Genomic DNA, 27,756 nt, shown 5'->3' with positions numbered 1-27,756 from the left:
TCATTTCAGAAGACTTTTTCGTTCTCAGCTTTCAGCTTTCATCCTCAATTCTTCTCCATTATTGTCTCTTCATTCGTCTCTCGATTATCCGGTGCCTTGTTCAAGTTTTCTCTTAGGTGGCTCATGATCTCTTCATTCTCATGTATCTCCATTGATTCGTGGTGTTCCCATTCAATTGTGAATTCTTACAGGTGCTTCCTTCAATTATGCTTCAAGTGGTGATTATCTCTCTGTCTCTTCAACATTCTTTCAAGAAGAATAAGTTGTATGCTAAATTCGTTGCTTGTCATCAATTTAACTTGATGAAGGATAAGCATAACATAATTCTTATTATTGTTCGTAGTGATCTTGATTCTTCTTCCAGAGTGGCTCACGTTATCAATTCTTTTTTTTCTCAAGTGTTCTTATCTTTTCTTTTCCGGAGTTCCAAGTTTTATCAAGTATCTCTTTGTGAATCTTCATCTAAATCTTGGCAAGGTCATAATCTTATTCTTTTCTACCTTCATATCGTTGCATCATTCATTTGTATACGGAGGTCCTTCTTGGTACTTCATCAAGGTTTCAATCCTTTCTCAAAGTGTTCTTCAAGATTCTTATTGGAGAACCTACAGTTTTTTTCTCTTGCATTTCCAATGTGTTTGTTCTCCTTCATCCTTTGAGGTGGTATTATAGCATTCTTGTTAGTGTAGGAGCCTCGAAGAGTTTTCCTTTCAAGAATGATATAATTAAACCCACCAATTCTATGTTCATGGGATATTTTCAACCCATGATTTCTTCATTGAGCTATCTTGGTTTGGATTTCACCTAAAGCTTTTCCTATGGATTGTTGCTATCATGGTGAATGTCATTAATCCAAGTTCTCAATGTATCCTCTTGGTGTAAGAAGTTGTTCATATCCTGTTTCTCCCAATCAATCCTTGTTTCTGTAGTGGCTGGTTGTCACTTCATTAGTTTGGAAAGGTTACCATAAGCCCACTACTATCTTGTTCTTTTCGTTTTTGTTTTCCAACAACTTCGTTCAATTCTCCTTGCAAGGATGCTTGGCAAGTTCATTTGAGTTAGTAGTTGTCATTCTCTCTTCATTCTCTTCTTCCGTATGAGCTAGTTCATATTCTCTTGTTTCGGAGGCATTGTGATGTTGCTCTTTTGGGTCTATTATGTTGTTCTATCAAGATCATGGTGTTCCCTTGTTATATTTAGTTGTTTGTTATGAATATTGTCTATTTCTCCTATCTTATCGAATTTTTTGTCCCATTTTCCTACCGAAGTGCTGTCGAAATTTTCTGTGAATTCTTGCTTCTTTCTCATATCATTCCTCATCTCTTTGCAACCTTTAAGAATTGTTGGTTTCACTCATTTGTCAAAGAAGCGACTAAGTTCTTACCTCTTGTTCTTTCTCATCCTCTCCCCCTTTCATTCTTGGATCTCGGGGTGAGATCCTCTTGTAGTGTAGGAGAGTTGTGACAGCCCGATGCCGACGTTCCAGAAGATTCCCCTTCTATTCCGTTTTCGTCGTGTGTCTATTTTCTTTTGTTGCATCATCATCGAATCATGCGCATCATCAGCATTGCATCGGCATCTCCGTTGCCGCCAGTTTTCAAAACTTGCATCCGTTGTTAGTTGCCGGTTCTCGTCATTGTCCGTTCTGAGCCCGACCGCACACGCACGCGCCCGCGGCATTGTCAAACCCTGTTTTAAAAGTGTGTTTAAAACTTTCTATGATCGGGATGAAACTTGGCATGCGGTCGTAATTAGTTATAGTCAGGCCGCCTGTCGAATTTCGTCGCGATCGGAGTCCGTCTGGTACCCGAGCGGTCGACCGTAGCGGCACCGTATTCGGTCTACCGTCGGACGTCTGTCGGTGTTTTAAAAATCATTGCCGCGCCGCCCGTTTTCCCTCTCGTCTCCGTATATCCACTCTACACGGCCTCGTAACCGTTCCCGCGTTCGGAATCGCCCGAATTCGACCGCACGGTTGGATCGGGAACGGAATTCCGGGTAACCTAGCCCCCCCCCCCATTTGTCTATAAATAGACCCCTCCTATATTTTAGACCTCCCCACTCATTTAGACAGCAAACCCTAGCGGTTGCCTCAAAATCCGCGCAGCCAACCCCACTCCCACCTCCTCTCTCCACCCACCTCCAGCCACGGCCCGCCTAAACCCATCTGCGGCCCGCCCATGCCCGAACTATCGCCGCCTCAAGCTGACCCGCATCCACCACCACGCAGCAGCACCCGCAGCCCCGTGCCAAGCGGAGGGGCCCGAGCTCCCCTCGCGTCACCCCCGTGCTCTACATCGGCCAGGTGGCCGGAGTAGGCCGCCGCGCCCTCGGTCCCAGCCGGAGTAGACCGCCGCGCCCTCGTTTCAGCTCGATCCGCCGCCACCTTGACCTCCCGAGCCGCCGCGTTCGTCAGCCGTCGCCGCCTCTTCAGAGCTCCGCCGCCCCGGGGATGGTCGGGTCCGGATCCGCCCCGCCCGTATCCAGGGACCTCGCCTGCGGCCGTGTACTGCCTCGTCGGCCTCCCTAGAGCCGTCGTGGTCTTCTCTCGCGCGGGGCACGAGGAGGAGAGCACCGCCTCGCCCCGAGTTGACCAGGCGCGCGCGGCCTCCCCCCGATCCGCCAGCCCACCTCGCCCGCCAGCGGGCCCGCACCAGCCAGCCGGCCTGGATCCCGCCTCGGCCGAGCTCCAGGGCGCCCGAGGCCTAGTCGGCTCCCGAGGCCCAGCTCTCGCCAGCCAAGGTGAGCCCGCGAACCTATTCCGCGCCCGTGGCGTTTGTTAGCAATGATGCGCCCTAGTTTCGGCCCGATAGCATTAGGCCCGATAGTATTATTATTTTAGAGTTTTCGGAATTAATTAAATTCTAGAAAATATATAGATGTTAATACGTCCGTAACTTTTTACTCGTGTGTCGGATCGGAGCGAGTAATATATGGATTTCGTGTAGTTTTGCGCGTAGATTACGTTGTTGCAACTTGCATATTTGTTTGATTTAGTTTAGCGTGCCTAATGCCTAGGTTTACGTGTTGTCTAGATAGCATAGTGACCGTATTTATTTTTCGCGCAAGTCCGGTTAGCTCGAATGCCTTAGATAAAATGTCCATGTTTTAGGAACTACTTTTCCATGTATTTTAGAGTAGCCGTTGGTATTTTTGCGCGTAGGGATTTGCCGCTAGATTATTTTCCGTGTTTAGGTCTTTATCTCGCATTTATGTGTGACAATATTTTTGTGTTGCAACCCCACATATTTTATATGTTTCCGGGGTAGAAAAATCCATGGGATTTTTCTGTGCAATTAGTTTTAGCTTTTGAGTAAGTTAGTTCGCGCGATATTTTGCCATGTTGCCCTCTTGTCTATTTCGTAGGATTTATTCCGTGCTTCGTTCGATTAAGTTGTCAACTAGAGAGTTGTTCTTTGATGTTTACTCTAGCCCCTGGTATTTTTGGTTGCAATAGAAATGCATGTTTAGGTGTGGTTTGCTTGCTCTCAGGTTGCTAGAAATAGTGCTGATTTGGAGGTGCTGAAATATTTCTAAATCTGGAATCTGATATATTTTGTTCCTGTCTTGTCTTGCTTCTATCTTGTGATCTGTAGCTCTTTTGAGGTTCGCGCAATGGAGTTAGTTGTAGCCCTTGTGTTTCTCTAGCATTCTGTGAATTTTCATGCCATTTGGAGCCCTGTAGCTATAGATTTTGCTGCTGTCAATATGGCTTCAAATCGAAAACTGCACTTTCATGAGGTGTAATTTTCACTAAGTCTGAAATATTGTGTGAGATGCCATTTTATGCATTCTTTCCCTAGTGATCCATGAGGCCATGCTAGTTGTTGTTAGTTGTTTGTTGTAGTGCTTCTTTCCCACTTTTGTGTCATATATTGCTTGAGCATATCGGAGTTGTGTAGCTTGTAGTTGTGGGGTGTAGAAGATGCTATATGGCTGATTTTGGCAGATTGTAGTGATTTCTTGTTTTGCTCGTATCTTTTGATCCGTAGCTCTGATTTGATCGTGTCCTACATGAAACTTGCTTAGAATCTCGTGTAGTTTCATTTTCTCTTGTTGGTTATATGTTTTGAAGTGCTCGTGACCGTCGTTGCACACATATTGCATTCATGCCATCATATCTTGCGGTGTCCGTATCTTTTGATCTGTAGCTCCGTTGAAGATGTTCTCTATGTGTAAATTGCTTGCCATGACGCGTAGAATCACGTGAACCTATTTGTTTTTCTGTTTAACAACCAATTAAATGTGTTAGTTCAGATCTGGACAGAATTATAAATTAACATGTGAGGTCGTTTCGGAGGTGCTATATGACATTTCCGACCTCATTTAAAATGCCTAGATAGGTAGATTAATTGCGCTTCACCTCTTGCCATGTTTAACCACATTTAATATTGACGTGTATCTAATCGGGATAGAACTAAATAATTAAACGTGGAGTTTCGTCAATATGTAACTCGTTGCATATTGAACTTCACTTAATGTGTAGTGTTTGATTGTGTGAATTGTCATGCCGTGACTTGCATGTATACAGCTGCTCATGCATCATTTGTGTTGTGCATCGTGTGGTGAATTCCATGTGATGATTTGTGTTTCCGGTTTGCTTCGTCTCGATAGAGTTCCGCAGCGTGCCGGATTGTGAGGACCCGTTCGACTACGTCGGTTCGTCTGCTTCACGGAGGCATTCTTCTTACAAGCGGGATCTCAGGCAAGATGACCATTTCCCAGATACCATTACTATCATTGCCATGCTAGTATTACCGTTTCTATCGATTATGTCTCGTTGCCTACCACATGTTAAATATCAGCCTCTCAACAATGCCATGAAAACCTTCAACCTGTTCAACCTAGCAAACCACTGAGTGGCTATGTTACCGCTTGCTTAACCCTGTGTTAGCGTTGCTAGTTGCAGGGCAGTTGCTTCCATGTGAAAACATGGGTTCCTTGTCATATCACCCTATTAAATGCTAGTTAATTTAATGCACCTATATACTTGGTAAAAGGTGGAAGGCTCGGCCTTTCTAGCCTGGTGTTTTGTTCCACCTTTGCCCCCTTAGTTTCGGCTACCGGTGTTATGTTCCATAAATGAGCGCTCCTAACACGATCGGAATTGTTATGGGGACCCCCTTGATAATTCGTTTTAGATTAAAGCTGGTCTGGCAAGGCCCAACATTGGTACTACATTTGCCTAATCACCTAATAAAGTTGCATAAGGACTTTCCGGACCCCGAGGATAATTTAATCAACCCCCCGGGTCAGTGCTCCGCATGAGTGTTGATCCACCCACCTAGTAGTCGGTGGTGCCACCTCGGGGCAACTTGAGGTTTGGCTACCGTCCACTATGCATGTACGGTGTGTCCTGAGAACGAGATACGCGGCTCCTATCGGGTTCGTCGACACACCGGGTGGCCTTGCTGGATTAGTTTTACCTTTGACGAGATATCTTGTGCATCGGGATTCCGGTGATGCTTTGGGTAATCTCAGAGTTGAGGTTTTCCACTAGGGAATCCGACGAGATCGCGAGCTTCGTGATTGAGGATTTCTATGCGGCTTGTGGTAATTTGTGATAGACTAGTTGGAGCACCCCTGCAGGGTTAAATCTTTCGGAAAGTCGTGCCCGCGGTTATGTGGCAACGTGGAAACTTTGTTTAACACTGGTTCTAGATAACTTGAAGTTAACTTAACTAAAACTTGCCAACTATGTGCGTAACCGTGATTGTCTCTTTCGTGAGTTCCTTCTCCGATCGAGGACACGGTGGGGTTATGTCTGACGCAGGTAGGTGTTCAGGATCATTCATTTGATCAACAGTAGTTCACGTCCGCTATGCGTAGATCTTCCCCCTCTTACTTCTGGTGCTCGTAAGTCTAGCCACCATATATAGGCTTAGCCGCTGCTGCAACCTCACCACTTAACCATGCCTCATCCATTAAGCTTTGCTAGTCTTGATACCTTTGGAAATGAGATTGCTGAGTCCCCTGTGGCTCACAAATTACTACAACACCAGTTGCAGGTACAGGTAAAGGTTACTTGACGCGAGCCCGTTGATTGTTCATTTGGAGTTGCTTCTTCTTCTTCTTCTTCTTCATCGATCTAGGATGGGTTCCAGGCCGGCAGCCTGGGATAGCAAGGATGGATGTCGTTCTTCTTTTGTCGTTTGTTTTCGTTCGTAGTCGGACCCTGCTCTTACTCTTGATGAATATGTATTGTATTGCTGTGACTCTGATGTAGCTTGTGGCGAGTGTAAGCCAATTCTATATATATATATATATATATATCTTCTTTTCAGTACATGTACTTGTAACGATATCCATTCTTGCGACACGACGAGATGCGCTTCTATCCCTGACAAGGCCCTCGTGCCAAATTGAGGATAGGGTCGCATCTTGGGCGTGACATGCTCCACTTGAACTTGCACATCGCAATCTTGATGACGATCACCACTTGATGTCACACGATCACCACTTGATGTCATCCTTCATAGGTTGAATGAGACCCCCCTCTTGACGCAAACCTATGGAAACATACCTAACCCCACATAGAACTCTCACGAAGACCATGGGTTAGTACACAAAAGCGTTATGGACAATGCTTACCATACCATGGGATCACTTGATCCTTCTCGGTACATCTTGTATGCTTTGTGTGTTGATCATCCTGATTTACTCTCTGCTTAGTCTTGATCAACCTTGTGTCTTTATGAACAATCTTTGGATAATACTTTGAATACCACCTTGGTCATCATATAAACTCCTTGAAACCAACAAATGGACTTCAAGAAGTGCCTATGGACAAATCCTTCAAATATAGCTTAGGCCTCGTTTGGTTAAGGGGGATTGGGGAGGTTTTGAGAGGAAAATCCCCGGGAGGGCCAGAAACCCCACAGATCCTCGGGCGCCCATTTGGTAGGAGGGGTTTGCTTAGCCCAATCCCCTCCGTTCCCCTTCAATCCCTTCTTATCCATGTGTTTCAAAACCCTCCTCGGTGGACTAGTGGAAGCAAAGCCCCAGGGATTTGAGAGGATTGGGTGAAACAAAGGGATTCACCCAATCCCCTGAAATCCCTCCCTCTCAAAACCTCCCCAATCCCCCTTAACCAAACTAGGCCTTAAGGAAATCATTAGTCCATATGGATTGTCATCAATTACCAAAACCACATATGGAGAAATATGCTCTAACACTAAAGTTGATCTTTCCCTCAAAGGTACTTGAGAAAACTATTAGTCCAATGAAATGTATGCTGACATTAATTACCAAAACTACCAATGGAGCAGGTAGGCGTTTATCATGGGTTAGTATACAAAGAGTAATGAACAATACTTACCATACCATGTGGTCACTTAATCCCACTCGATGCGTCTTCTACGCTTTGTGTGTTGATTAACTTCAATCCATCTTTAACTTAGTTTTGATCGACCTTTTATCTTATCTCCCCCTTCATAAAGATGATGTCTTAAGGTAAACATGAATGTTTACATTATCTTTTTCTTCAAGACATGCTTATAATAGGCTCAACTCCCACATGATCAATCTTTGCATAAATACTTGAATATCACCTTGTCCTACACATAATCTTTTTCTTATAAATTTAAAACCAACGAATGGTCTTCAAGCAATGCATATGGACAAATCCTTCAAATATAACTCAAGGCAACCATTAGTCCATAGAGATTCTTATCAATTACCGGAACCAAACATGAGGCATCATGCTCTTTCAAGCTTCTCCTAAAATAATAAGGCATCATCGAGAAAACACACAGAGAACCTGATGGGTTAGGCCCACTTGTCACGGTCAAACGGATCATTATCGTCTTCCTTTTCGCACCCGACGGGAGAGGTGGCGTCGGTTGGCCACCGGGCGCAACCGGTTCAGCTGCGTGGGGACGTGGCGAACCGATGATGGCTAATGCAGAGAGGCGGATGTCCGGAAAGTTCTATGCGGTTGGCTCCCATCAAAGTTTTTTTTTTTTTTTTTGCGGGTGTGAAGACCATCTTTTCGCATATGGAGGGGAAGTTTTGAAGAATTTATGGGATCTCACTGTTTTCACGTTTATGAAAAATGTTGGAGAGGTTTTGTGCCCAACTTCATGCTCTTATCAAACCCTTCTATCACTATATGCAATCTTTGTGTATTCGTTAAGAACAAAGCTTTGCTAAATTCAAAAAAGGAAAAGAACAAAGCTTTGCTTTCCCATACGAGCTCCATCGACGCTCGACGGCCAACACCGACACACATGCTGCCCCAATGCACCGAGCGCGTGCTCCTGCCATCGTCGCCTCTCGCCTCCTCGTCCGCGACAACCAGCGCATCACCGCCCTCGCCCGCGCTGGCGACCTGGCTGCGGCGCGCCGGGTGTTCGACGCCATGCCCCGCCGCGACGTCGTCTCCTGGAACGCGCTCCTCACCGCGCTCTGGCGCGTCGGCCGGGACCTGCCCGCGGCGCGCCGCCTCTTCGACGACATGCCGTCCCGCAACGTCATCTCCTGGAACTCCGTCGTCGCCGGCTGCCTCGCGCACGGCGACCTCGCCGCCGCCTCCGCCTACTTCGCGCGCACCCCGCGTCGCAACGTGGCCTCGTGGAACGCCATGCTTGCTGGGCTCGTCCGGCTCGGCTGCATGAACGACGCGGAGAGGCTGTTCGGCGAAATGCCTGAGAGGAACGTGGTGTCATACACCACCATGGTTGATGGGCTCGCGCGACGTGGGGAGGTGGGTAGGGCACGTGCCGTGTTTGACGAAATGCCGGAGAGGAACTTGGTGTCGTGGGCAGCGATGATAAGCGGGTATGTTGACAACAGCATGCTCGACGAGGCAAGAAAACTGTTTGCAGCGATGCCAGAGAAGAATGTCATGGCATGCACCGCCATGATCACTGGATATTGCAAGGGAGGAGATGTGGAGAGCGCCAGGAAGCTTTTTGATGAGATTTATGTCAAAGATGTCATCTCATGGAACGCCATGATTACAGGTTGTTTTGCCTTTCTCATTATGCAACTTGCTATTTGCTTAGTATTTAGTGCAGTCCTAAGAATTCTTATGTTGCTTGGATACGTATATTGGATGTTGTGTATTTACCTCTATGCCAAGCCATCCTGGCTGTTCTTGAGGTTGTGCACTGGTTGTTTATCGCATCTACTTGCGTTGGTGCGTGTATTTGCATGAGTTAGTGGTTGTAAATGATTTATTTTTTCCGTTCCAAACAATTGAGAGTGTTTGGTGTCAGTTTTATACCTCTAGTGAACTTCGCAACTAAGAAACAATACAGCCACTAGTTTCTTGCTTGGCATGAACTAAAAGATGTATGTTGGTTGTAATACTCTGAATCAACAATGTTCTGTCAGTTTTTTTTTCAAAATTCATGCCTGATGATTTATTGATTCCTTACAATTTGCAATGGCGTGCAACCTATGTTGTTCTTGAGGTTCTTGACTGAGAGAATCATTTAACTTCATTAGGGGGGGGGGGGGGGGGGTATAGCAAACATAGTAAAAGAAAAAACTCCACCTAGGTCTTTTTCTTTATAATACTGCCACTGAACTCTCTAAAATCCTCACATTTCACTTTCCATATTTCTGTAGGGTATGTTCATAATGGATACGGAGAAGAAGCTTTGAAATTGCACATCATAATGCTCAGAGAAGGTACAAAACCAGATCATGCGACTCTTATTGCAATCCTGACAGCATGCTCTGCTCTTGCTTTGCTCAGACAAGGAAGATCAACACATGCTGTTGCCGTCAAAACAATGTTAGAATCTAGCACATCTTTTTGTAATGCTTTGATCACAATGTATAGCAAGTGTGGTGATGTCACTGAGTCAGAGTTAGTCTTCATAAATCTTAAAAGCCAGGACATTGTTTCGTGGAACACAATGATCGCGGCATATGCACAACATGGCAAATATCAGAAAGCTATTTCTCTCTTCCATGAGATGGAAACACGTGAGCTGATACCGAATGATATTACCATCCTTAGTGTGCTATCAGCATGTGGGCATGTTGGCAGGGTGGATGACAGCTTGGAACTATTTGATCTTATGTCATCCAAATACGCGATATGCCCAGGAGCTGAACACTATGCTTGTATTATCGATATATTGGGCCGAGCAGGACAGTTCGAGAAAGCGTGTAGTTACATAAAAGACATGCCATTTGAAGCTGAGAAGAATGTTTGGGGTGCATTGCTTGGGGCTTCCAGGACTCATGGCAATGTGCAGTTGGGTGAACTTGCTGCGAAAATGCTTGTGCAGTCACACTCAGGAAGTTCAGGGCCTTATGTGATGCTTTCAAATATATATGCTGCTGCTGGCATGTGGGGTCAAGTCAATCGAATAAGAGGTCAAATGAAGGAAAATGGTGTGAAGAAACAACCTGGATACAGCTGGACTGAAATTGCTAATAGAGTTCATATGTTTGTGGGTGGTGATGCATCTCATCCAGAGATGAACAAGATCATATCTGAACTGAGAAAAATCAGTTTTCATATGCAAATGATGGCCAATGGAACTCATACAATGGTAGAGATGTCCCAGGAATCTGGATAGGGCTTTTCATACTCTTCATGCGCACATGTCATTCACAGCAGCTGCTCGATCAAAATATCTGTCTGTGAGTTCAAGGATCAAATTTACAGGCCATAGATTGTTTGTCTCATGTACATGGATTCCCTGCATGGCTTTTAAACAGATGAGTCTAATGGATGTTAGTTAGTATCATGATAAACCTGGGTTTTTTCCTTCAGTAAAAGAAGCCCCCCTGCTGTTTATACAGAAATTGAAACTAAAATATAGAAGAAACAGTCTTTAAAGTTAATTTCCATAATCATGGAAATAATTTTGTTCTGGGTGATAAAACAATCTTGATCCAGTTTTACCTAGGAATTTCTAGCTGCAACCTTGACTGAGATGAACACATGGTTGTCAGGTCAATTAATCACAAGGAAAATGCTATGGTTTGGTACTCCACGGAATCATGTATGTATTTTAGACATTGCTTAGTGGGATATGCTTGCTGCAATTTATATGGACAGAAGGGATTCTAGACCTCCGTGAAATTTACATCGGTAACAAAGGATTGATGTTTGTCCAATGAGGTCTTTATTCCTCTTTTGTGCCCTTTGATGTCATTAATTGGAATTGGAATCACCGCAAAATTCAATCCAGAGGATGGTCAGCAGCAAGGAAAATTATGCATACAGGAACAACCTTCTTAGGGAATAGAGCAGTAGCTGCATATTGGTTTGCTTAAATGGAAGTCACTTGTATATTTTGGTAATCCAGATGAACTGCCATTTTCCTTGTCACAACATTGGTCTAGCTGCTGCTGTTGCAAATCCGAGTTTAGTAGTTGCATGCTTTATTTTGCTTTGGATATATAGTGGAGAGATGGTTTTCTAGTTTTTATCTTCAGAGGTTATGATTGGTTATGTGGACTGCAATGCAGTTTTATTTGATTTTATATAAATAATAAACTCGCAACACATCGTCAAGGAGGTTTAGAACTGGGAAACTAGGTATTTATTTTACCTTGTCGTTGAACTATTATTGTTTAGAGAACAATAGACAAACAACGGTTAGGCAAGTTCAATTGCAAATATTCCTGAATATTCATAAACAGGACCTGCAGACTGTCATGACAAGACACGGACTGCTAAATTGCACATTGATAGGTTTCTGCATTAGTCTGAAACATGAGAGAATTTCCATACCAAGCTTTGTTATGTGGGGATAGACATACAAACCTACAGGAGGCACAAGAAAACCATGATGGAAAGAGCAACGCCTGAAATGTAAGGGGATATCCTTAGCAGTATAAATCTCTTAGAGATATTTCTTGGTTCTCAAGTTAGTTATTTCCTAAAATCTGTTAGTTCGTTCGCCTTAGCGTCCAAGTTATCCTCCCCAAGTTTCTCCCCTGCTCTTGTTGGCTATGTAATGCCTATCAATATCACTGAATAGATTACTAGAAAAATAGTCCCAGTTATCCTCCCAAAGTTTCTCCCCTGTTCTTGTTGTGCGGCAGCCTCGTCTTGGCTACCTATCATCTGCCATGTCCATAACAATCTTTCAGATGTAACAGATTGAAAACCCTAAAAAAAGAAAGATGTAACAGATTGAAAGCTGGACTCATCATATGTCAAGCCCCCCTAGAAAATATGTCGGTTTTCATATTTTCACTACCTGTATGTTTTACATATATGTTACATTCTCTGTAATTTACATCTATAAAGCTGAATGGGCAAAAGGGTTTACTCCGCACTTGGAACATCTCATTTTGTCGAGCATTACAACTATCTTGAGTTCAAGGAATTTGAAGAAACGAAATGGAATCTAGAGTGCATACTTGTATTTAGTCACTGCCTGGTGCCTGAGGATGCTAGATTACACTTTGAGTTTGAGGGTTTCTTTTCTTCATTATGTCACCAAATTTCCTAAGAATCGTCCTATTTTGCTGCCTTGCAGGACTCCTAATATCCTTTGAACGAGGAGAGCTTTCAACATCAGAGTACATATTATCTGCCGCCACATATCTTCCTTTCCTGTTGCCTCCCTTGGCATCTATGGGTGATGCTTCTGCCGAGGTTTTCGTTGACTCTGAACTGAACATAGCATCAATCATGTCCTTCAATTCTTTAATGCTACTCTGTGCAGCAGCCTCACTTACTTTCAAGGACTCGTATTCTTGCACGATGCTCTTTAAGGTACTCTCTTTCTCAGACATGTCTTCATGAAGCTGAGAATTCTCTACCCTGGCAATCTCCAAGGATTCTCTTGCTACATTGGCTTCATTAACTGCATGCTTCAGCATTTCCCTCAGCCTGGAATTCTCATCTCTGATCACTCTCTGTGATTCAAACAGTTTGTCATTCTCTTCCTTTGCTTTGTTCATTTCCCCCTCAAATATCTTGATGCAATCAATGAGTCCTCTCTCTTTCTCTTTTGAGGCTGCTGCCAACTCATCCGATTCAAACTTGAGTCTGCCAACCTCTTCCTGTGCCAACTGGAGCTTTTCTTCCATGATTTCCAGAGAGGCTTTTGAGTTCTCCAATTCAGTTTTTGCATTTTTCAGCTCAGCTTGTACCGATGATAGCTCCATTTTTGCCTCTCTAGCTTCCGTGGTTTGTTCCTTCAAGGCTATCGCCAAGTCATCCATGGCTTTCTTGCACTTCTCCTCGGCTTCGACAGCCAACTTGAGGTCACGCTGTAATGAGAATGTCTCCATCTCACCAGGATCGGCAAAGGAGAAGGACATTACACCCCTTCTTCTAAAATTCCTGGCCGGCTGTCTACTTGGGTTAGAGGATAGTGCAACCAAGCTCTTGTTGTTGTCTTGAAGCGAATCTATCTCAAGCTTGGCCTCCTCCAGAGATACCTTGGTTTGTTCAAGCTGCTTTGTCTGGGCCTCCAGCGACACTAGCATGTTCTTCTCCGAGTCCCTTGCTGCCTCCAGCTCTACTTCCAGCTGCTCTAATCTGTTTGCAAGGTCCGACTGATCGTCCCCGCCACTTCCTTTTAGCTTCTTCTTCTTACTGCTCTTCTTCTTGAGCTCCTCTATCTCATCCAGCGCACGTACCTTCTCCTCTTTCTCCTTTACCAGCTCCTCCTGCAACTTGTTCAACTGCTCCTGCACATCTGATTCCTCGGTGAAGCGCGGCGTGGAAAGTTGGTTGCCACTGGAAGATGACTTGAGGCTGTAAAAACATGAACAAAGCTCATGTTGGTTCATCGATTGTTAACAGCAATCGGAACAAAGGGAGAACACAAGAAATTCGACAGAAACCTAAATTTCATGGAAGGCTGCAATACCTCAACCATGATTTTCATGTTGGCCAACAGATAACAAAGATTCGATGAGTTGGGTAAGAAGACTCGGGAGGAAACAAAACACTCTACCTGGACTTGAAGGAGAACATCTTCTCGGCCAGGAACCGTGCCGGCAGCCCAGGATCACGAAATTATGCCACCTGGGGGTTACTCTTACGAGAATCAGATCAGATGCATAAAGCAGGAATCAGGTGCTGCCCCGAGAAGTCTGTTTGTGCATACCGGAGAGGGGACTATGCTGGCCGTCTCTCGAAGCAAGGGACTTTTTCTTTGTGGCGAAACTTTAAAACAGGGCAGAGAAGTGAGTAGAGATCCAAGTCCAACACCGCGTCTTGTGCGCTGTTAAAGAAGGGGAAAAGATGAATCAGAGACCTTGTTGAAACGGTCGAACTCTAAGAGCCGCCTTGAAGGTGAAGGGAAGCACGTAGAGAGGCGGTCAGCCAAAGACAATACAATTCGCTATTTTCTACACAAAAGCGGTGCGATTTTTGTTTCCCAACAGATGAGATATACCTATTCTTTTGCCCAGGGTTTCTTTATCATTTCCGATATACGAGTACTATACAGCAGTTGAACCGTGCTTCGCTGACCTGAAAACGTTGGTGGCATCAGCTGGGCCAGCAGTCCGTCAGGCGAAGACGCGCCATTCGTTGGCTCCGTTCGGCATTTTGTGGTTGGATTTGTTGAGGGGAAGAAGGACGCGGCTACTACGAAGGCAGGAGGATCCTTTTATAAACGACGACTTGGCCTGCCCTTTCCCCTTCCCCTGCTGTTTCTCCCATCTGAATAATCAACACCTTACTAATTTAGAATTTAGTTTTTTTGAGGCGATTTAGAATTTTAGTAATCGAATTATTTATCGTTGCGTGCACGTATGGCCCGCTGGAATATTGGACTGGTTTGGTCGTGTCCTTTTGGAAAGGGTATGCTGGATTGATGGTCATTTCATACTTGACATAATTGGTGCTACAGCATTTTGGTACCCTGCCTGCTCCCGTTAACTCTTTGCAAAAAGTGTTGGAGAATTTCCTAGCTGTGGATGAACAACGCCATTAATGCCCTTCTTTTTGGGAAACTAATTGCGGCGTACCGACCCGGATGTGCTGGATCGAGCCGAACATATGCTCGAGGCGAAGAACGTCCAAGCTGAGGACAATTCATATAAAGGCAGTGCTTGGATTGGATGTATTTCATTATGAAGGTGTGTAACTTACTGACCGTTGTGCAAATTCCAGCCAAAAGTGAAACAACGTGCACATGCCTGTATTTTATACAAGTGTATTTAAAACAGAAACGGTGATCCAAACAAGCCCTAAGACATCGTATCAAATAATTTGATTCCCAGTCAAAATAAATACTCCCCGTTTCCTTATGTAAGGTGTATTATTTTTGGTACGGTGACCAAGACGCGTAATTATACACATGTTAAGACAAAATTAACCTTGGCAAAATCATTGATTAGAGGCAACAAAATAATTTAGGCTAGGAAAGTAAGAGATAGGCACAATCATGAAAGAGATTATTTCCTTTTTCTCTTTACAAGAAGAGATTCATGCAATTAATCAGGGAAGAAAAATACTTTCCTTTTTTAAAAGGGCTAACAAGGAAATTACGAGAAATTAGAAGAAATACACCTTAAATTGTGGAATTTTATCAAAAAAATAAATACATCTTATATAAAGAAACAGAGGGAGTAAATAGAATCCACACTTAAAACGGGCCTGTAGGGCATGTCCAACGGCTTACAGGTCCGCATACGTGGATACAAGAGCCAGGCATCTTGTGCACCATTTGACATGTATGTTAAATCAACAGCGTTTCTTGCATATTTTAAATAGATGCAGACATATGGATCACAACCAAAAAACACCGGATGTTCAACAAGTTTCTAGATTCAACGGGTCACACAAATTGTAGGTCTGACTGTACAACATCAATATTTTGCACGGACAACCGGCTATCCGAGGCAAATTCTTCACTGTGCAGCCGGATACTCCTAAGCGGTTGGCCCCTCCAACTCGACCGCCAAGCACTTGAACATCCAGTTAGTGGTTTGTTTTCATCCGTGGGTTCACCTCAACAAGAGCTACAAAAGAAGACCCCATGTGAACATGTTTTAGATCATTTTTCGTCACCATCGGCATTATGCATCATAGTTGTCATCTTAACTGTAAACAATTGGCATGTTGATTGGGTATAATTACCGGAAAATAGGTTTGTATGTTAATAAACTTTGCAATGCTATGCACAGCTAAAGAGTGAGTATTCTATGGTTAACAATAAGTAAGAAGAGTTATCACTACACACAAGTACCATGAAGTGAGTCTTTTAGTTATGTATCTGGATGTTCAACAATCTAGCAACTAAGCTAATTCAGTCCAACAACTAAGTTGGTAATAGCATGGCTAGTAAATCACAGTAATTTGACAAGTATCAATGGTTTTTTGTTGTTGAAACATTTTAACAAGAGGCAGCTAACAATCGTCAATCGGGTCAATAGTTTGGAGACATATTTTAGAATTTGAATTACAAGAATCTACTTGCCATAGTTGCAAGTGTGAGAAATAGAGGAAAGGAGGCTGCCGCTTAAAACACTTTCTGTAAAAAGACACGCAGCTTAGTGTCATATATTTATAAAAGCGGGTCAAAAATCTATTTCAAAACAAACTCTTTGTAAAAAAAAACACGCAGCTGTGTATCACATTTCATAGCTTCCCGCGATAGTTGGAAGGAAATGATTCTAGCCAGATGACCAGCCATGTGTCGTGGCAGTCGCATGCGCAACGTTCTTTTCGTATTGATCTATTGTCCCTATTTACGTCATGTCGCACATGTTTGTGGGCCCATCCAAACATCATTTCTCTCTCGTGAGTTTGTGCCCACACTCACTTTCTTTTTTCACCGCCCTCGAATCCCACCCCTCTCTTGGCTATCATGTCGCACACCCCAGCCTCCTCCGACGTTGCCTTGGTGGACGACCTTAACAAAAAGCACGGCGGCGGTTCCTGCCTCACCCCTCCCTCTCCCTCCCCCCTCACACACACACGAGTTGCTTTTTCCTCCACAGTAGAAAGTCATGGCGAGGAACTGTTACGATAACATGTCACTTGCTGATGACCATTGTTAAACTGGATAATCTTGGAAATTCTGAAAACAACACTGATATTGCTACTAATGCTAATGAATTCAAGATATCACGAAATCCTTTGCCTAATTTGTTTCCACCTGAAAAGAGGTAAATATATGGAGATAAATTAGCACTTAAAAGGAAACAGGAAAAATGGAGAAGGGGTAGAAGGAACTGGAGGCTCAGCAAGGCCACCAAAGCACAAGACGACGTTTTGTGTGAGCGCATGCGCTCGTACTAGGTGATGATGGCGCCAGGAGGTCCACCCAACAACATTTATAAAGGGCCCCGTACCATAATCACGAATGAGGGCGAACAAAAAGTCCAGCGGAACATAAGAGAAGCCAACTTAAGGTTCAGTGACGCTAGAGTTGTAATGGGAATTGTATGTGTGGTTATCGAAGGTTGTTTGGAGTCCCGTATGAGATTTCGGACGTCATGAAGAGTTCCGGAATAGTCCGGAGGTAAAGATTTATATACGGGAAGTCCAATTTCGGTCACCAGAAAGGTTTCGGGGTTTATCGGTATTGTACCGGGACCATCGAAAGGGTATCGGGGGTCCACCGGGAGGGTCCACCTGCCCCGGAGGGCTGCATGGGACGGAAGTGGAAGGGAATCAGCCCTTGGTGGGCTGGTGCGAGCCAACAGAGGAGGGCCCAAGGCGCCTAGGGCAAAACCCTAGGGCGTGGGGCTGCCTCCCTCCGACTTGGGAGGCAAGCCACCCCTAGGGCGCCCCCGCCCCCTCCTCCTAGGCCGCTGCCGCCCCTCCTAGGATTTCCCTAGGATAGATGGCCCCCTCTCCCTCCCTCCTATAAATAGTGGGGGTTTTAGGAGTTTTGCACACACCTTGAACATCACCCCTTGGCGCAGCCCTACCTCTCCACCTCTCCTCCTCCACGACGCTTGGCGAAGCCCTGCCGGAGAACCACAAGCTCCACCGCCACCACGCCATTGTGCTGCCGGAGCTCTCCCTCAACCTCCCCTTCACCCTTGCTGGATCAAGAAGGAGGAGACGTCCCCGGGATGTAGATGTGTTGAACGTGGAGGTACCGTTCGTTCGGTGCTTGGATCGGATCGCCGCGAGTACGACTCCATCGACCACGTTCATAGTAACGCTTCCGCTTAGTGATCTTGAACGTTATGAAGATGCTCTCCCTCTCTCGTTTCTGGTTTCTCCTAGTTTGATCTTGGTGACGTAGGAATTTTTTTAATTATCACTACGATCCCCAACAAGGCCGGCATTCCGGCTGGCCTTGCCGAAAGAGAAGGCGCGCCGGGCGGCGCCGCTGCGGCGTGATATGTCCGACCGCCGGCAAGGAAGATGAACAAGGTTTCGAGCATGAAGCGGAAGAAGGTTCCTAAGAAGAAAACTTCGACCACTCCATCCACCAAGGAGAGACGTTCCCTCACGGTGCCTTCCTACGACACTGCTTCCACCGCAGGCAAGGTGTTCGATGAAACGTCCGGAAGGCATGCAACTTCTCTCACTTATTTTTTGCTTCGATTATTCGCCCATCATGATGTGCATTCACTATATGTAGCCATGGTTCGAACAATGCCGCTGCTGAGTTCGTGCACTTGTTGGCCACCAACGCAGTCGACATCGATCAAGCCCCGATTGATGGTTTAGGTTACAATGAATTAGAGGGTGGCGTTGATGACCACGGTGGTGAAGACGAGGTGGAGGAGATAGATGAGGGGACGTATCAACAATTGCAAGGGAAAACGTGTTAGATCAAAGAACTACACGATCTTGGAAGATCAAATGTTGATAAAGGCTTGGAGTGCGGTGTCTATGGATCCTTGCACGGGTGTGTCTCAAACCGCCAAGACCTATTGGCAAAGAATTGAAGAACAATACTTCCAATTGATGGGCAAGTATCCCAACAGAACAACACAGACCTTTCGGTCACTCCAAGGTTGTTGGGACGTGATCAAGCCGACTTGTAGCCGTTGGGCAGCTTGCTTGGAACAAGTTCACAATGCTCCTCCAAGTGGAACTGTCGAATCCGACTGTGTGAGTTGATTGCAATCAAATGGTTCCATTAGTTTGCATAATGTACAATGGTTCCATTAGTTTGACTTTGTTTTTGTTGTGTAGGAAAAAATGCCCAACAACGGTACAAAGACATGGATGCTTCCGATGGAAGATTTTTTAAACTAGAGCATTGTTGGGAATTGCTCAAAAACTGCGATAAATGGACGTTGATTGACAGAGAATCCCCACCGAAGAGAGGTTCACTTACAGAAATGGATGAAGATGAATATGATGATGGCTCAAGAAACTTAAACAAGCATGATGGTGACAAAAAGGCAAAGGAGAAGATCAAAAGGAAACGCAAATCATCGACCTTGCGGGACAAGATAGATTCCATGCTGCAATCAAATGAGATATTGCTAGCGAAGTCTTTGGATGCAAAGATAGAGTTGGCCGATAAGAAGGCACGAGAGAACAAGAGAGGTGGAAATTGCTCAAGGAAGTTGAGGAGAGAAAAGCACGTGCCGCTGAGAACAAAACCATGGCCAACCTTCTTGTCGAAGAGAATAGGATCATGACTTTGAACCGCAATGACATGGACGACATCAGCAAAGAATGGCATGATATGACAAGGAGAGAAATCTTGAAGAGGAGGATGCTTGCGTGTTACAATGGTGGCGATGGTTTCTCCTAGGGAATCGAAACCGATGATTTCGATGTCGAAGTAGAGTGCCGGAGTAGGGACAAGTGCCGGCATAGGAACAAGTGCAGTCGATGGATTCAGGAGAGTCGATGGATTCGAGGGAGTCGATGGATTTGGGGGCGGCGATGAACTCGATGGTGCAGACTGAAGAACGAGGATGCATGAAGTCCTTTTCCGTTTGTCTTTCAAACTATGCTCTCATTTCGGGCACGAACTATGCTTCATTGTTTAAATTCGAATTCATTTGCCGGAATTGCTGTCAAATTCCAACTATGTTTTATTGCGTGGTTTTCCGGTTTGCGGGTCGACGCGGTGGTGTCCGAGCAGCCCCCGCATTAACGACCCGTATAATAGCATCTTCCCCAAAACGGACTCGTATAATAGCATCTCCACACCCCGCACCCTCCCCCGTAAAACCCATTTTTCGCGAACCGTAAACGGCTTTTGTGGGTCGACATTATACGGGGTCTGGAGATGCTATGAAAATAATAAAAAGAAAGCAGCGTCGAGCCGGATGAGAACAACAACGAGAAGAGGGTTTTTTGCACTGTTCTGATCCTCTCAATAATCTTTGCCACAAACTGAACTCGATCTGAAAGTATTTTACTATCTGACCCTTTTAGAAACGCCACAACCCGTGGCGTTGCTGCTGCATGTAGAAACGCCAGTCCAGTTGGGCGTTTCTCCTCCACATTCAAACGTCGAACTAGCTCACGTCTCTGATCCACATAGAAACGCCATGCTAACTGGCGTTGCTGCCCTTGCTGCCAACGCCATATACAACGGCGTTACTCCCTGCTGCCTCAAGTCAGTCGGTCACTGCGCTCCTCTCTCTATACACAATGTTTCTGTCCGCTCCATCAATATCCTCTCTCTCTCTTGGCTGCCTCTCGCAATCTCTCTGACAAAGGGAAGTCATAGTCGAGGAAAGCAGTCGATACTCTGTGTGGGTGACCGACATCAACTTCAATGCGCTCTTCCTCTGTCATTCCTCCTCCTCCCTCTCTCTCCAACTCTGTGGCTTCCTTCAGCCTAAGCCTTTGCTGGCCATCGCCCCACCTTGGGCAACGTGTTTTCACTGTGTATGCCGGTGTTAAAAGCCATTTTCCTTGACCACCCCCAACCCTAGCAAGACGATAATTCGTCATTAGAGCGTGTAGTAGGTTGTATATTTTGTATTAGGTCTTTTCTGTTGACTTTTTCCCCGTGTCCTTTACGGAAAGGGCAAAGGTGTCTATCGTCGTTTGGAGACTAATTAAACATGTTGCTGGAGTGGACATGTTGATGCACTGAGTTTCTTATTGGATGAGAGAAGGCGTATGAGAGAGCTCTCTCACGCTTGAGTGCAGCGTGTGTCCTCGTCTGAAGCATCGATTGAATCTCCTTTATCGTCCACGGCCGGTCGTCCTAGTCTTCGGCGGCGAAGCTGCTACCATCTCGCGACCGCTCCTGCAACCCAATTAATCCATCACCATCAAACTTGTAACAAGCAGCAGCATAGGATAAACAGATGCGAATATTGGTTGGTAGAGACGGACCATAGAGCGACGTTCGGTGTATTCTTGGGTGTACTTGGAGTCCCAGAAAACGGATGTGTCAACGCTGCACGACGATTTGCTGCTGCCGCTGCTGCGCCGACGACCGCTGCCGCGCCGACGACCGCTGCCGCGCCGACGACCGCTGCCGCATGCGTTTCCATATAAGGCAGAAATACCAAAGCCATTGGGGTTTCTTTATAGAGAGGCAACATGGTCTAGCTCAGCGTTTTAATGTGAAGCAGCAACGCTGTCTAGTTCGACGTTTCTAAGTTGGACAAAAACGTCACGGGCTGTGGCATTGTTAAAAGGGTCAAATCGTAAAATACTTTTATGTTTTTATTTTGCGTCAGCTGATAAGGTCAGAACAGTGAAAAAACTCGAGAAGAGCAACGCCAACCACAAATCCCAGGAGCCACGCGGCCGCTACGCGAGCCACCGCCCCGTCCCCGTCGTCGCGTGGCAAACGAGCCAAGAGACGCCGAGTCCACCGCGTCCTCCCACGCACGCTGGACGCTTCCCCTCAGGATGCTGCTGCGCCTTCCGGCCGCCCGCCCCGCACCGTCCGCAGCTCGATGGAGGCTGGAGCGGGTGCGGGCCCGGCCGGCAAAGCTGCCCCGCCGAGGGCACGCCGCCGCTTCCTCGGCTGACGCCACCGGAGCGCCGGTACGTGGTAGTCCTCGTTCGCTTGGAAGCCTTTTGGGTTCTCGCACTTCATAGCTGTTGTTATTCGTGCCATTGCTGCAGCTCCACTACGACCCGTTGGCCGACCTTCTCGGCCCAGATGTCGGCCCCAGCCCATCGCAGTAATGTTTCCCCCTTCGCTCGCATTCTCGTCATGTGCCCAATTGTTGTTCATGAGCGTTGGAGGCCATTGTGGATTTCAGATGATGTTGGAATTGACACAGTTACGAGGGAGGGGGCGGGAGAGGGTTCTTCAGTCTCACTAGCTTGTAGACCTTCAGGGTTACCTAACACTTCAACAATCTAACTTCCTAGGAGATTGTGCATTCGCCATGGATACCATCAAAACCATTGAGAATTGGAGATTTGTTCTTGTGCTGTAGCTACTTGTTGAAAAGAGTATTTTTCGGTTGCAGGAATACTGCCCCGGTTGCCGAGAAGGGGAAGCTGAGATCCTGGGTTGGTCCAAATGGGCAATACTATCGAGAGCTGCCTTGCCCTAACTGTAGGGGTAGGGGATACACCCCTTGCAAAAAGTGCGGGATAGATAGATCCAGCTTGGACTGCTCTATGTGCAATGGCAAGGTGAGCCTTCCCGGCCTCTTGTAAATCGCCCTGAAAGTAAATATGTGCACTTCAGGAATTTATCAGCTTATTGTTGTGTGTGTATATCTAGGGGATTAGGATGTGTACGCAATGTGGTGGAGAATGTGTGATATGGCAAGAATCTATTGATGAACAACCATGGGAGGAAGTTCGGTCTAGGTGATGTTTGTTCTGCATCTCTTCCATGTGTCACCTTGGCCATCTCATCAATTAGCTATTGTTTTGTCACACTGCTTGTCAAAAGATCTCCTGTCGAGAAATCTCTTTAATGGTTTGATTAGAACAGTTCCCATCAACATCAGCAATTTTAAGAACAGACACAAATATGCAATTCCCGTTGTATTAAAAGAAGTAATGATAGATGATAGGGCTTTTTACATAGTGATGAAAAAAGGTATCATTTTGGATTCCCGCCGTAGATGACTGTATGTCATATTCCAGATGCAACATACTTAGGTTGTTGCAGAAGGTGTGAAAAAAGTGCTGTTGAATCATTAGAGTAAGAATATTGTGCTTTCCCCTATGCAGTTCTCCCTTGAAAGTAAAGGAAGATGATGAAGTCGACAAACTAGAGATAAAGATCAACACCTCAAAAAGATCGAAGCGTACTTATCCATCACCATCCCCGGAAGTTGCCATGAAGATTAGCCGGTCTTTAAGAGTAAGTGGCGCTTTCTTGAAAACTAAATTTATATGCTATAGGCTTCTTGATATGGTTAGTGCTAGTGTGGTATATGATACTATAATTTTCCTACTAATAAACGCTGTTCATATGCAATCTGTTACACATGTTTTAGTCTTATTACACTAGATCCCTGCATACCTAACAGTTAAATATTGAGCCCTGTTATATCTAATTCAGTTTTGAAATATAAAATATACCAGCTTTGCAAACTTTTTTTTAATTTTCTGAAGATCTATAGTTGCTTTTGGCTTTTAAAAAGCTTAATAATAATAATTGCAGAGTCTGAATGCTAAAACAGGATTGTTTACTAAGCACATGAAGATTATACACCAAGATGCCAAATTGCATGCTCAAAGAGTTGCTGCGATTAAGGTAATAAGATATCCTGGCAATTGTTGCAACTGTATGTTCTTGTTCAATACAAGCAATTGAGCTGGCACTGACAGCGATCTATTTCCTCCCCTCTGTGCCTTGACTCGAAGAGAACAAAAGGTACTGCTGCAGCAAGAAATCATGCTTCTGAAAAACAAAAGGTATTCTTCAGGGATCCTGAGAATCGGTTCAAGAGAAGCATTGCCATGAAAGGTAACTGGATTTCCTTTCCTTCAGAGATAATTTTCACAATTTCCTCAATTTGTGTCAATTCACAAAGTTTGGCTGTTTCTAGTCAGTTGGCTGTTGGCGATATGTTCTTAGTTAGTACATTTATTATGCTCTTCATTTTTAGTTTAAGTAGTAGTACGAGGATTAGTTGTCGTCTTATGCCATTACTTTTTTTTCACCTGGATTCCCACCAAAATGGAACTTGCGATTAACTTGAACAACATCTGGCACCTGATGCTCCGCAGGGGTGAAATTTTACTGCAGTAAATGCGGGGAAGAAGGACATAGAAGCTTCTATTGCCCAACAGTGAGGGAAATTTCAGCCAGAGTGCAATTCAGATGCCGGTTATGTGGGGGAAAGGGACATAATAGCCGAACATGTGGAAACCCAAAGTCAGAGAATGAACATGAGCGCCAACCTCGGCACTGCAGCCAATGCGGTGAAAAGGGTCACAACCGTCGGAACTGCCCTGGGTTACCGCAACAGAGTATTAAGAAAGTTAACCGTGCTAATTCAGGTATTTATTCATGTAGCTTCTGCAAAGAGAAGGGGCATAATAGACGGACATGTCCGAAAAGAAATGCTAGCTTAGGATAATGAAACTGTGAGCAGTTGGAAAAATATATATACCAAGCTGCATTTCGATCATATGGAACATCTACCTAAGGATCACTTCTTCACAGGTCCAGTGAACGCAGTTGCCTAAAGCTATTTTCTGTGCTTCCAACTCGATAAGAGCAAAGAGATCACATGCCTGGTATCTACCTATATATGCGAAGTACTCCCTCCGTTGCTAAATATAAGTCTTTTTAAAGATTTCACTACAAACTACATACGGATGTATATAGACATACTTCATAGTGTGGATTCACTCATTTTGTGCCATATGTAGTCTGTAGTGGAATCTCTAGAAATACCTATATTTAGGAACGGAGGGAGTAAAAGTTAAGTAACGGAAAGGAGATTGTAGTATGGAAAATAGACTTTTAACTTGAGATGGCATTCTGTGTTTGAGGCATCAGTTAGCCATCTTTTTTCTGGCATGCTTGCAAGACCATTCCAAGTCATCCTCTCAATGTTGACACTTAACGGAATATTCTCTTGAAATTCAGTGCTATCACTGTAACCTCCAGTAGGGCAGTAGGTGATAACAGAGACATTCATTAGCTTCTGGCTCTCTGGTATCCCCTCTTGTTTTGTTGGTGGTGTCTGAATTCTCATCTGCCTTTTCACTAGAATTAAGATAAGTGTCCTCCCTGAACTGAGAAAGAAGAGAGAAGAATATCAAGGACTTGTTTTTTTTGAAAGTTGAATATCAAGGACTTGAATAGCAGACTGAGTGTAGTGGATGATGCTCTTGTCCTTGGGAAATTGGGTGACAACATATGTGTTTCTCTTGGGAAAGGGGTTTTGGTGGGAGTTGGCATCGCACTTGGCTCAAGACATGTGATGTATGATCTCATGTCAAGTAACCGCATGTATGCCTGTACTCTGTCGCGGTAACGTCATATGCATGTCCAACTTCTTGTTCTGTGCCTGCAACAAATTTTACAAATGATTATGTTGGGTTCTGAGCTATTAAGCGCTGATTAATCTTGGACACTGATAAGTGCCACGCATGTGGCATGAAGCAAGTCCGCCGTGAAGTTTTTTGATGGCAAGTTTAATTACCCGAGGATGGCACTTGTGGTAGTTTTACAGATAACAAAAAATATTAGGGCAGTTTTACTTCGTGTCACACATATGTCACTTATCATTTGGTCTTAATATAAGACGTGTATGTTTTGACACTATGACCGTGTCAAAAAACGTAGGGAGTACTGTAGCAAACGATGTGAGTTCCATTAGAGCAAGTACAATAAGGTACAGTCAGCAGGCTATAAGGATTAAAATACTATATTTTTTGCTGAATTGGATGAGAGAGAAGGGAAGCGGGCTCTTCGTGAAGAGCCAGCTCTAGCACGTGCTGCTAGGTGCTTTGTGAGAATGAAAGGTGGGCCATATATGATAAAAGTAGTACTCTTTTGTAGCCAACTATTGTATAAGCTAGCTATAAGGTGGGCTATAAGATGGCTTATAGCCAGCAGTTGGCTATACTATTAACCATGCTCTTAGGGAGTTTGATGATTGCTGGGTGGGAAGTAAAAAACATGATATGCTCACTGCAAGTCTCAAGGTAGAGGTGCTTGTTCCCATAGACCATCCATGTTTTTTTAATGTTTTTTAATAACGAATACGAAAAATATATGCCCAGATTGAAAGTATCAAAACTATGACCCTGCTGACCTTGCTTAGGCCGAAGAGCGGCTCTTCGATCTTACATTGGCCCAAGACTCCACTTCGGTGGCTCTTTGATCTTACATTGGCCGAAGACTCCACTTCGGTGGCTCTTCGATCTTACATTGGCCGAAGACTCCACTTTGGTGTACCTTTGCCCGAAGTGGTGTGGAAATGGGCCGAAAAGGTATCCTCGGTTAACTGTAGGCCGAAGAGTCCTCCGGGGCTCACCTCTTCGCGTGAACTATGGACCGAACATGCATGGCACCACTCTTCTGTTTAAGCTAAGCCGAAGAGAACTCTTTGGTCCTAGCATTTCCTGCCATAGTTCACGTCTTTTTTCCTCGCCATCCTTCCTACTTAGCACTTCCCACCATCGTTCACATCTTTTTTTCCTGCCTACGTGTGTACTGGGAACCTATAAACCAGGCGTCGAACCTCGCTTCATTCTTCATCGAGCAACCTTCAAAATAGCCATTATGGTGTGTGTATTCCAATAGTTTTAGCCGCTATGAGTTTGCCTTGATTGGATCAAGGCATTAGGCCGAGGAAAATGAAGGATGCTAGCTTGCCTTGGGGTGTGGAAGTACTGCGGTGTTGGTGTGGCGATCTTTGCATGGTGAGAGAGAGAGAGAGTTAAAAATGTACTATGAAGAGTATCTTTGTGGATTTATTAAAGAAAAGTAGGGAAGAGGGACGTCACATGAAGGAGGAGGAATGGCAGCGAAAGGAGGCTCGTGAGGCGGAGAGGCAGAGAAAGAAATAGAGGGTCCACGGCGGCGGCGATGCTGCCATGGTATGTCGGCTGCTTTGATGATGCAGTGGCGGCGTGATTCGACGGCCGCGGCAATGCTACAAGGCATGGTGTGACGACATGCTTCGACAGACACGGCAATGGCAACGGTGGTGTGCTTCGAACGCCCATTATGTGCTTCAACGGCCGCGGTGAAGCTTCCATGGCATGTCCGCTGCTTCGATGATATTGTGACATCATGCTTCGACGACCGTGAAAGCACAATTGCTCCCTAGGGTGGTTTTGATAATTGATCACAACATATGCATTATTGGACTAATGTGTTTTCCAAGTATATTTTAGAAAATTTCAAAAGATGCTATGGCTTAAGGTTTTTGTGGAGATGCCCCATGATGGAAGAAAGGAATAATATTGGCTCAAGCTTCAAGCTAGAAGACTCTTCATTTTATACTTGTGAGAAATCACTTTTGAGTCCATAGGAAAGCCAATACTATTAAAAGGGGGTGATGTAGTAAAATGAACTGATTGCTCAAATGCTCAAAGTTAGCCACCAAAACACCTAGTCATTTTTCCCACATATCCACTCTGTCAAGTTCCACATTCACAAATTCGGTGTCACCAACTTTTCCACATTGAATCCACCGAGTTTGAACCTCAGACAGAACCCTAGCCATTCCTACCAAATCGGTGCAACCGAAACTGCATCGGTGTTACCGAGTTTGGGTGGCCAACATTCTGTTGCCAACATACACAAAATCAGAATTTCTGAGTTTGAGTATCGGTGCCACCGAGTTTGGCCATATGACCGTTAGTCACCTTTTTGGTGCTACCGAGTTGTATATATCGGTCTCACCGAGATTCAAAAGTTCACACCTTTAGTGCTAGTCGGTACCACCGAGTTTCCAACTTCGGTGTCACCGAGTTTGCTCTTTTGTGTGTAACAGTTGGATTTTGGCTGCTGCCTATATATACCCCATCACCCACCT

General features: G+C 45.0%; 3 protein-coding genes across 4 annotated transcripts; 2 read left to right on the top strand and 1 right to left on the bottom strand.

Annotated features, from left to right (window-relative positions):
* The first annotated feature begins 8,137 nt into the window (after nucleotides 1–8,137).
* LOC123444268 (pentatricopeptide repeat-containing protein At1g56690, mitochondrial-like) lies at nucleotides 8,138–11,502 on the top strand. Its single transcript, XM_045120945.1, has 2 exons — nucleotides 8,138–8,963; nucleotides 9,574–11,502. The coding sequence occupies exons 1-2, from the start codon at nucleotides 8,240–8,242 to the stop codon at nucleotides 10,536–10,538; spliced, it is 1,689 nt and encodes a 562-aa protein (XP_044976880.1). The 5' UTR covers nucleotides 8,138–8,239; the 3' UTR covers nucleotides 10,539–11,502.
* A 620-nt stretch (nucleotides 11,503–12,122) lies between these two features.
* On the bottom strand, nucleotides 12,123–14,808 carry LOC123444269 (myosin-11-like). 2 transcript variants are annotated; one of them, XM_045120946.1, is made up of 3 exons: nucleotides 14,040–14,808; nucleotides 13,887–13,957; nucleotides 12,123–13,684 (listed from the first exon to the last, which is right to left on the bottom strand). In XM_045120946.1, the coding sequence occupies exons 2-3, from the start codon at nucleotides 13,904–13,906 to the stop codon at nucleotides 12,370–12,372; spliced, it is 1,335 nt and encodes a 444-aa protein (XP_044976881.1). In that variant the 5' UTR covers nucleotides 13,907–13,957; nucleotides 14,040–14,808; the 3' UTR covers nucleotides 12,123–12,369. The 2 variants fall into 2 exon arrangements, with proteins under 2 accessions (XP_044976881.1, XP_044976882.1); XM_045120947.1 differs by having other exon boundaries at nucleotides 13,887–14,156; nucleotides 14,408–14,808.
* A 6,814-nt stretch (nucleotides 14,809–21,622) lies between these two features.
* On the top strand, nucleotides 21,623–24,387 carry LOC123444267. Its single transcript, XM_045120944.1, has 8 exons — nucleotides 21,623–21,826; nucleotides 21,908–21,966; nucleotides 22,261–22,429; nucleotides 22,521–22,609; nucleotides 22,979–23,111; nucleotides 23,415–23,507; nucleotides 23,618–23,720; nucleotides 23,984–24,387. Exons 1-8 carry the CDS (start codon nucleotides 21,689–21,691, stop codon nucleotides 24,334–24,336), a joined length of 1,137 nt encoding a protein of 378 aa, XP_044976879.1. The 5' UTR covers nucleotides 21,623–21,688; the 3' UTR covers nucleotides 24,337–24,387.
* The last annotated feature ends 3,369 nt before the right edge of the window (nucleotides 24,388–27,756 follow it).

The sequence above is a fragment of the Hordeum vulgare genome, chromosome 3H (assembly GCF_904849725.1).
Source record: "Hordeum vulgare subsp. vulgare chromosome 3H, MorexV3_pseudomolecules_assembly, whole genome shotgun sequence".
NCBI lineage: Eukaryota > Viridiplantae > Streptophyta > Magnoliopsida > Poales > Poaceae > Hordeum > Hordeum vulgare.
The sequence above is the reverse complement of the archived record's forward strand: the minus strand, read 5'-3'. Positions and strand labels throughout refer to the sequence as shown.

Excerpts from the sequence above, each read along its gene's own strand:
- LOC123444267 (XM_045120944.1), top strand. The coding sequence starts at position 21,689 with ATGCTGCTGCGCCTTCCGGCCGCCCGCCCCGCACCGTCCGCAGCTCGA. Across the intron at positions 22,430-22,520 it reads GCTCTATGTGCAATGGCAAG|GGGATTAGGATGTGTACGCA; the intron begins GTGAGCCTTCCC and ends GTGTATATCTAG. Across the intron at positions 23,112-23,414 it reads AGATTAGCCGGTCTTTAAGA|AGTCTGAATGCTAAAACAGG; the intron begins GTAAGTGGCGCT and ends TAATAATTGCAG.
- LOC123444269 (XM_045120946.1), bottom strand. The coding sequence starts at position 13,906 with ATGTTCTCCTTCAAGTCCAG. Across the intron at positions 13,685-13,886 it reads ATGTTCTCCTTCAAGTCCAG|CCTCAAGTCATCTTCCAGTG; the intron begins GTAGAGTGTTTT and ends ATGTTTTTACAG.
- LOC123444268 (XM_045120945.1), top strand. The coding sequence starts at position 8,240 with ATGCACCGAGCGCGTGCTCCTGCCATCGTCGCCTCTCGCCTCCTCGTC. Across the intron at positions 8,964-9,573 it reads ATGGAACGCCATGATTACAG|GGTATGTTCATAATGGATAC; the intron begins GTTGTTTTGCCT and ends ATATTTCTGTAG.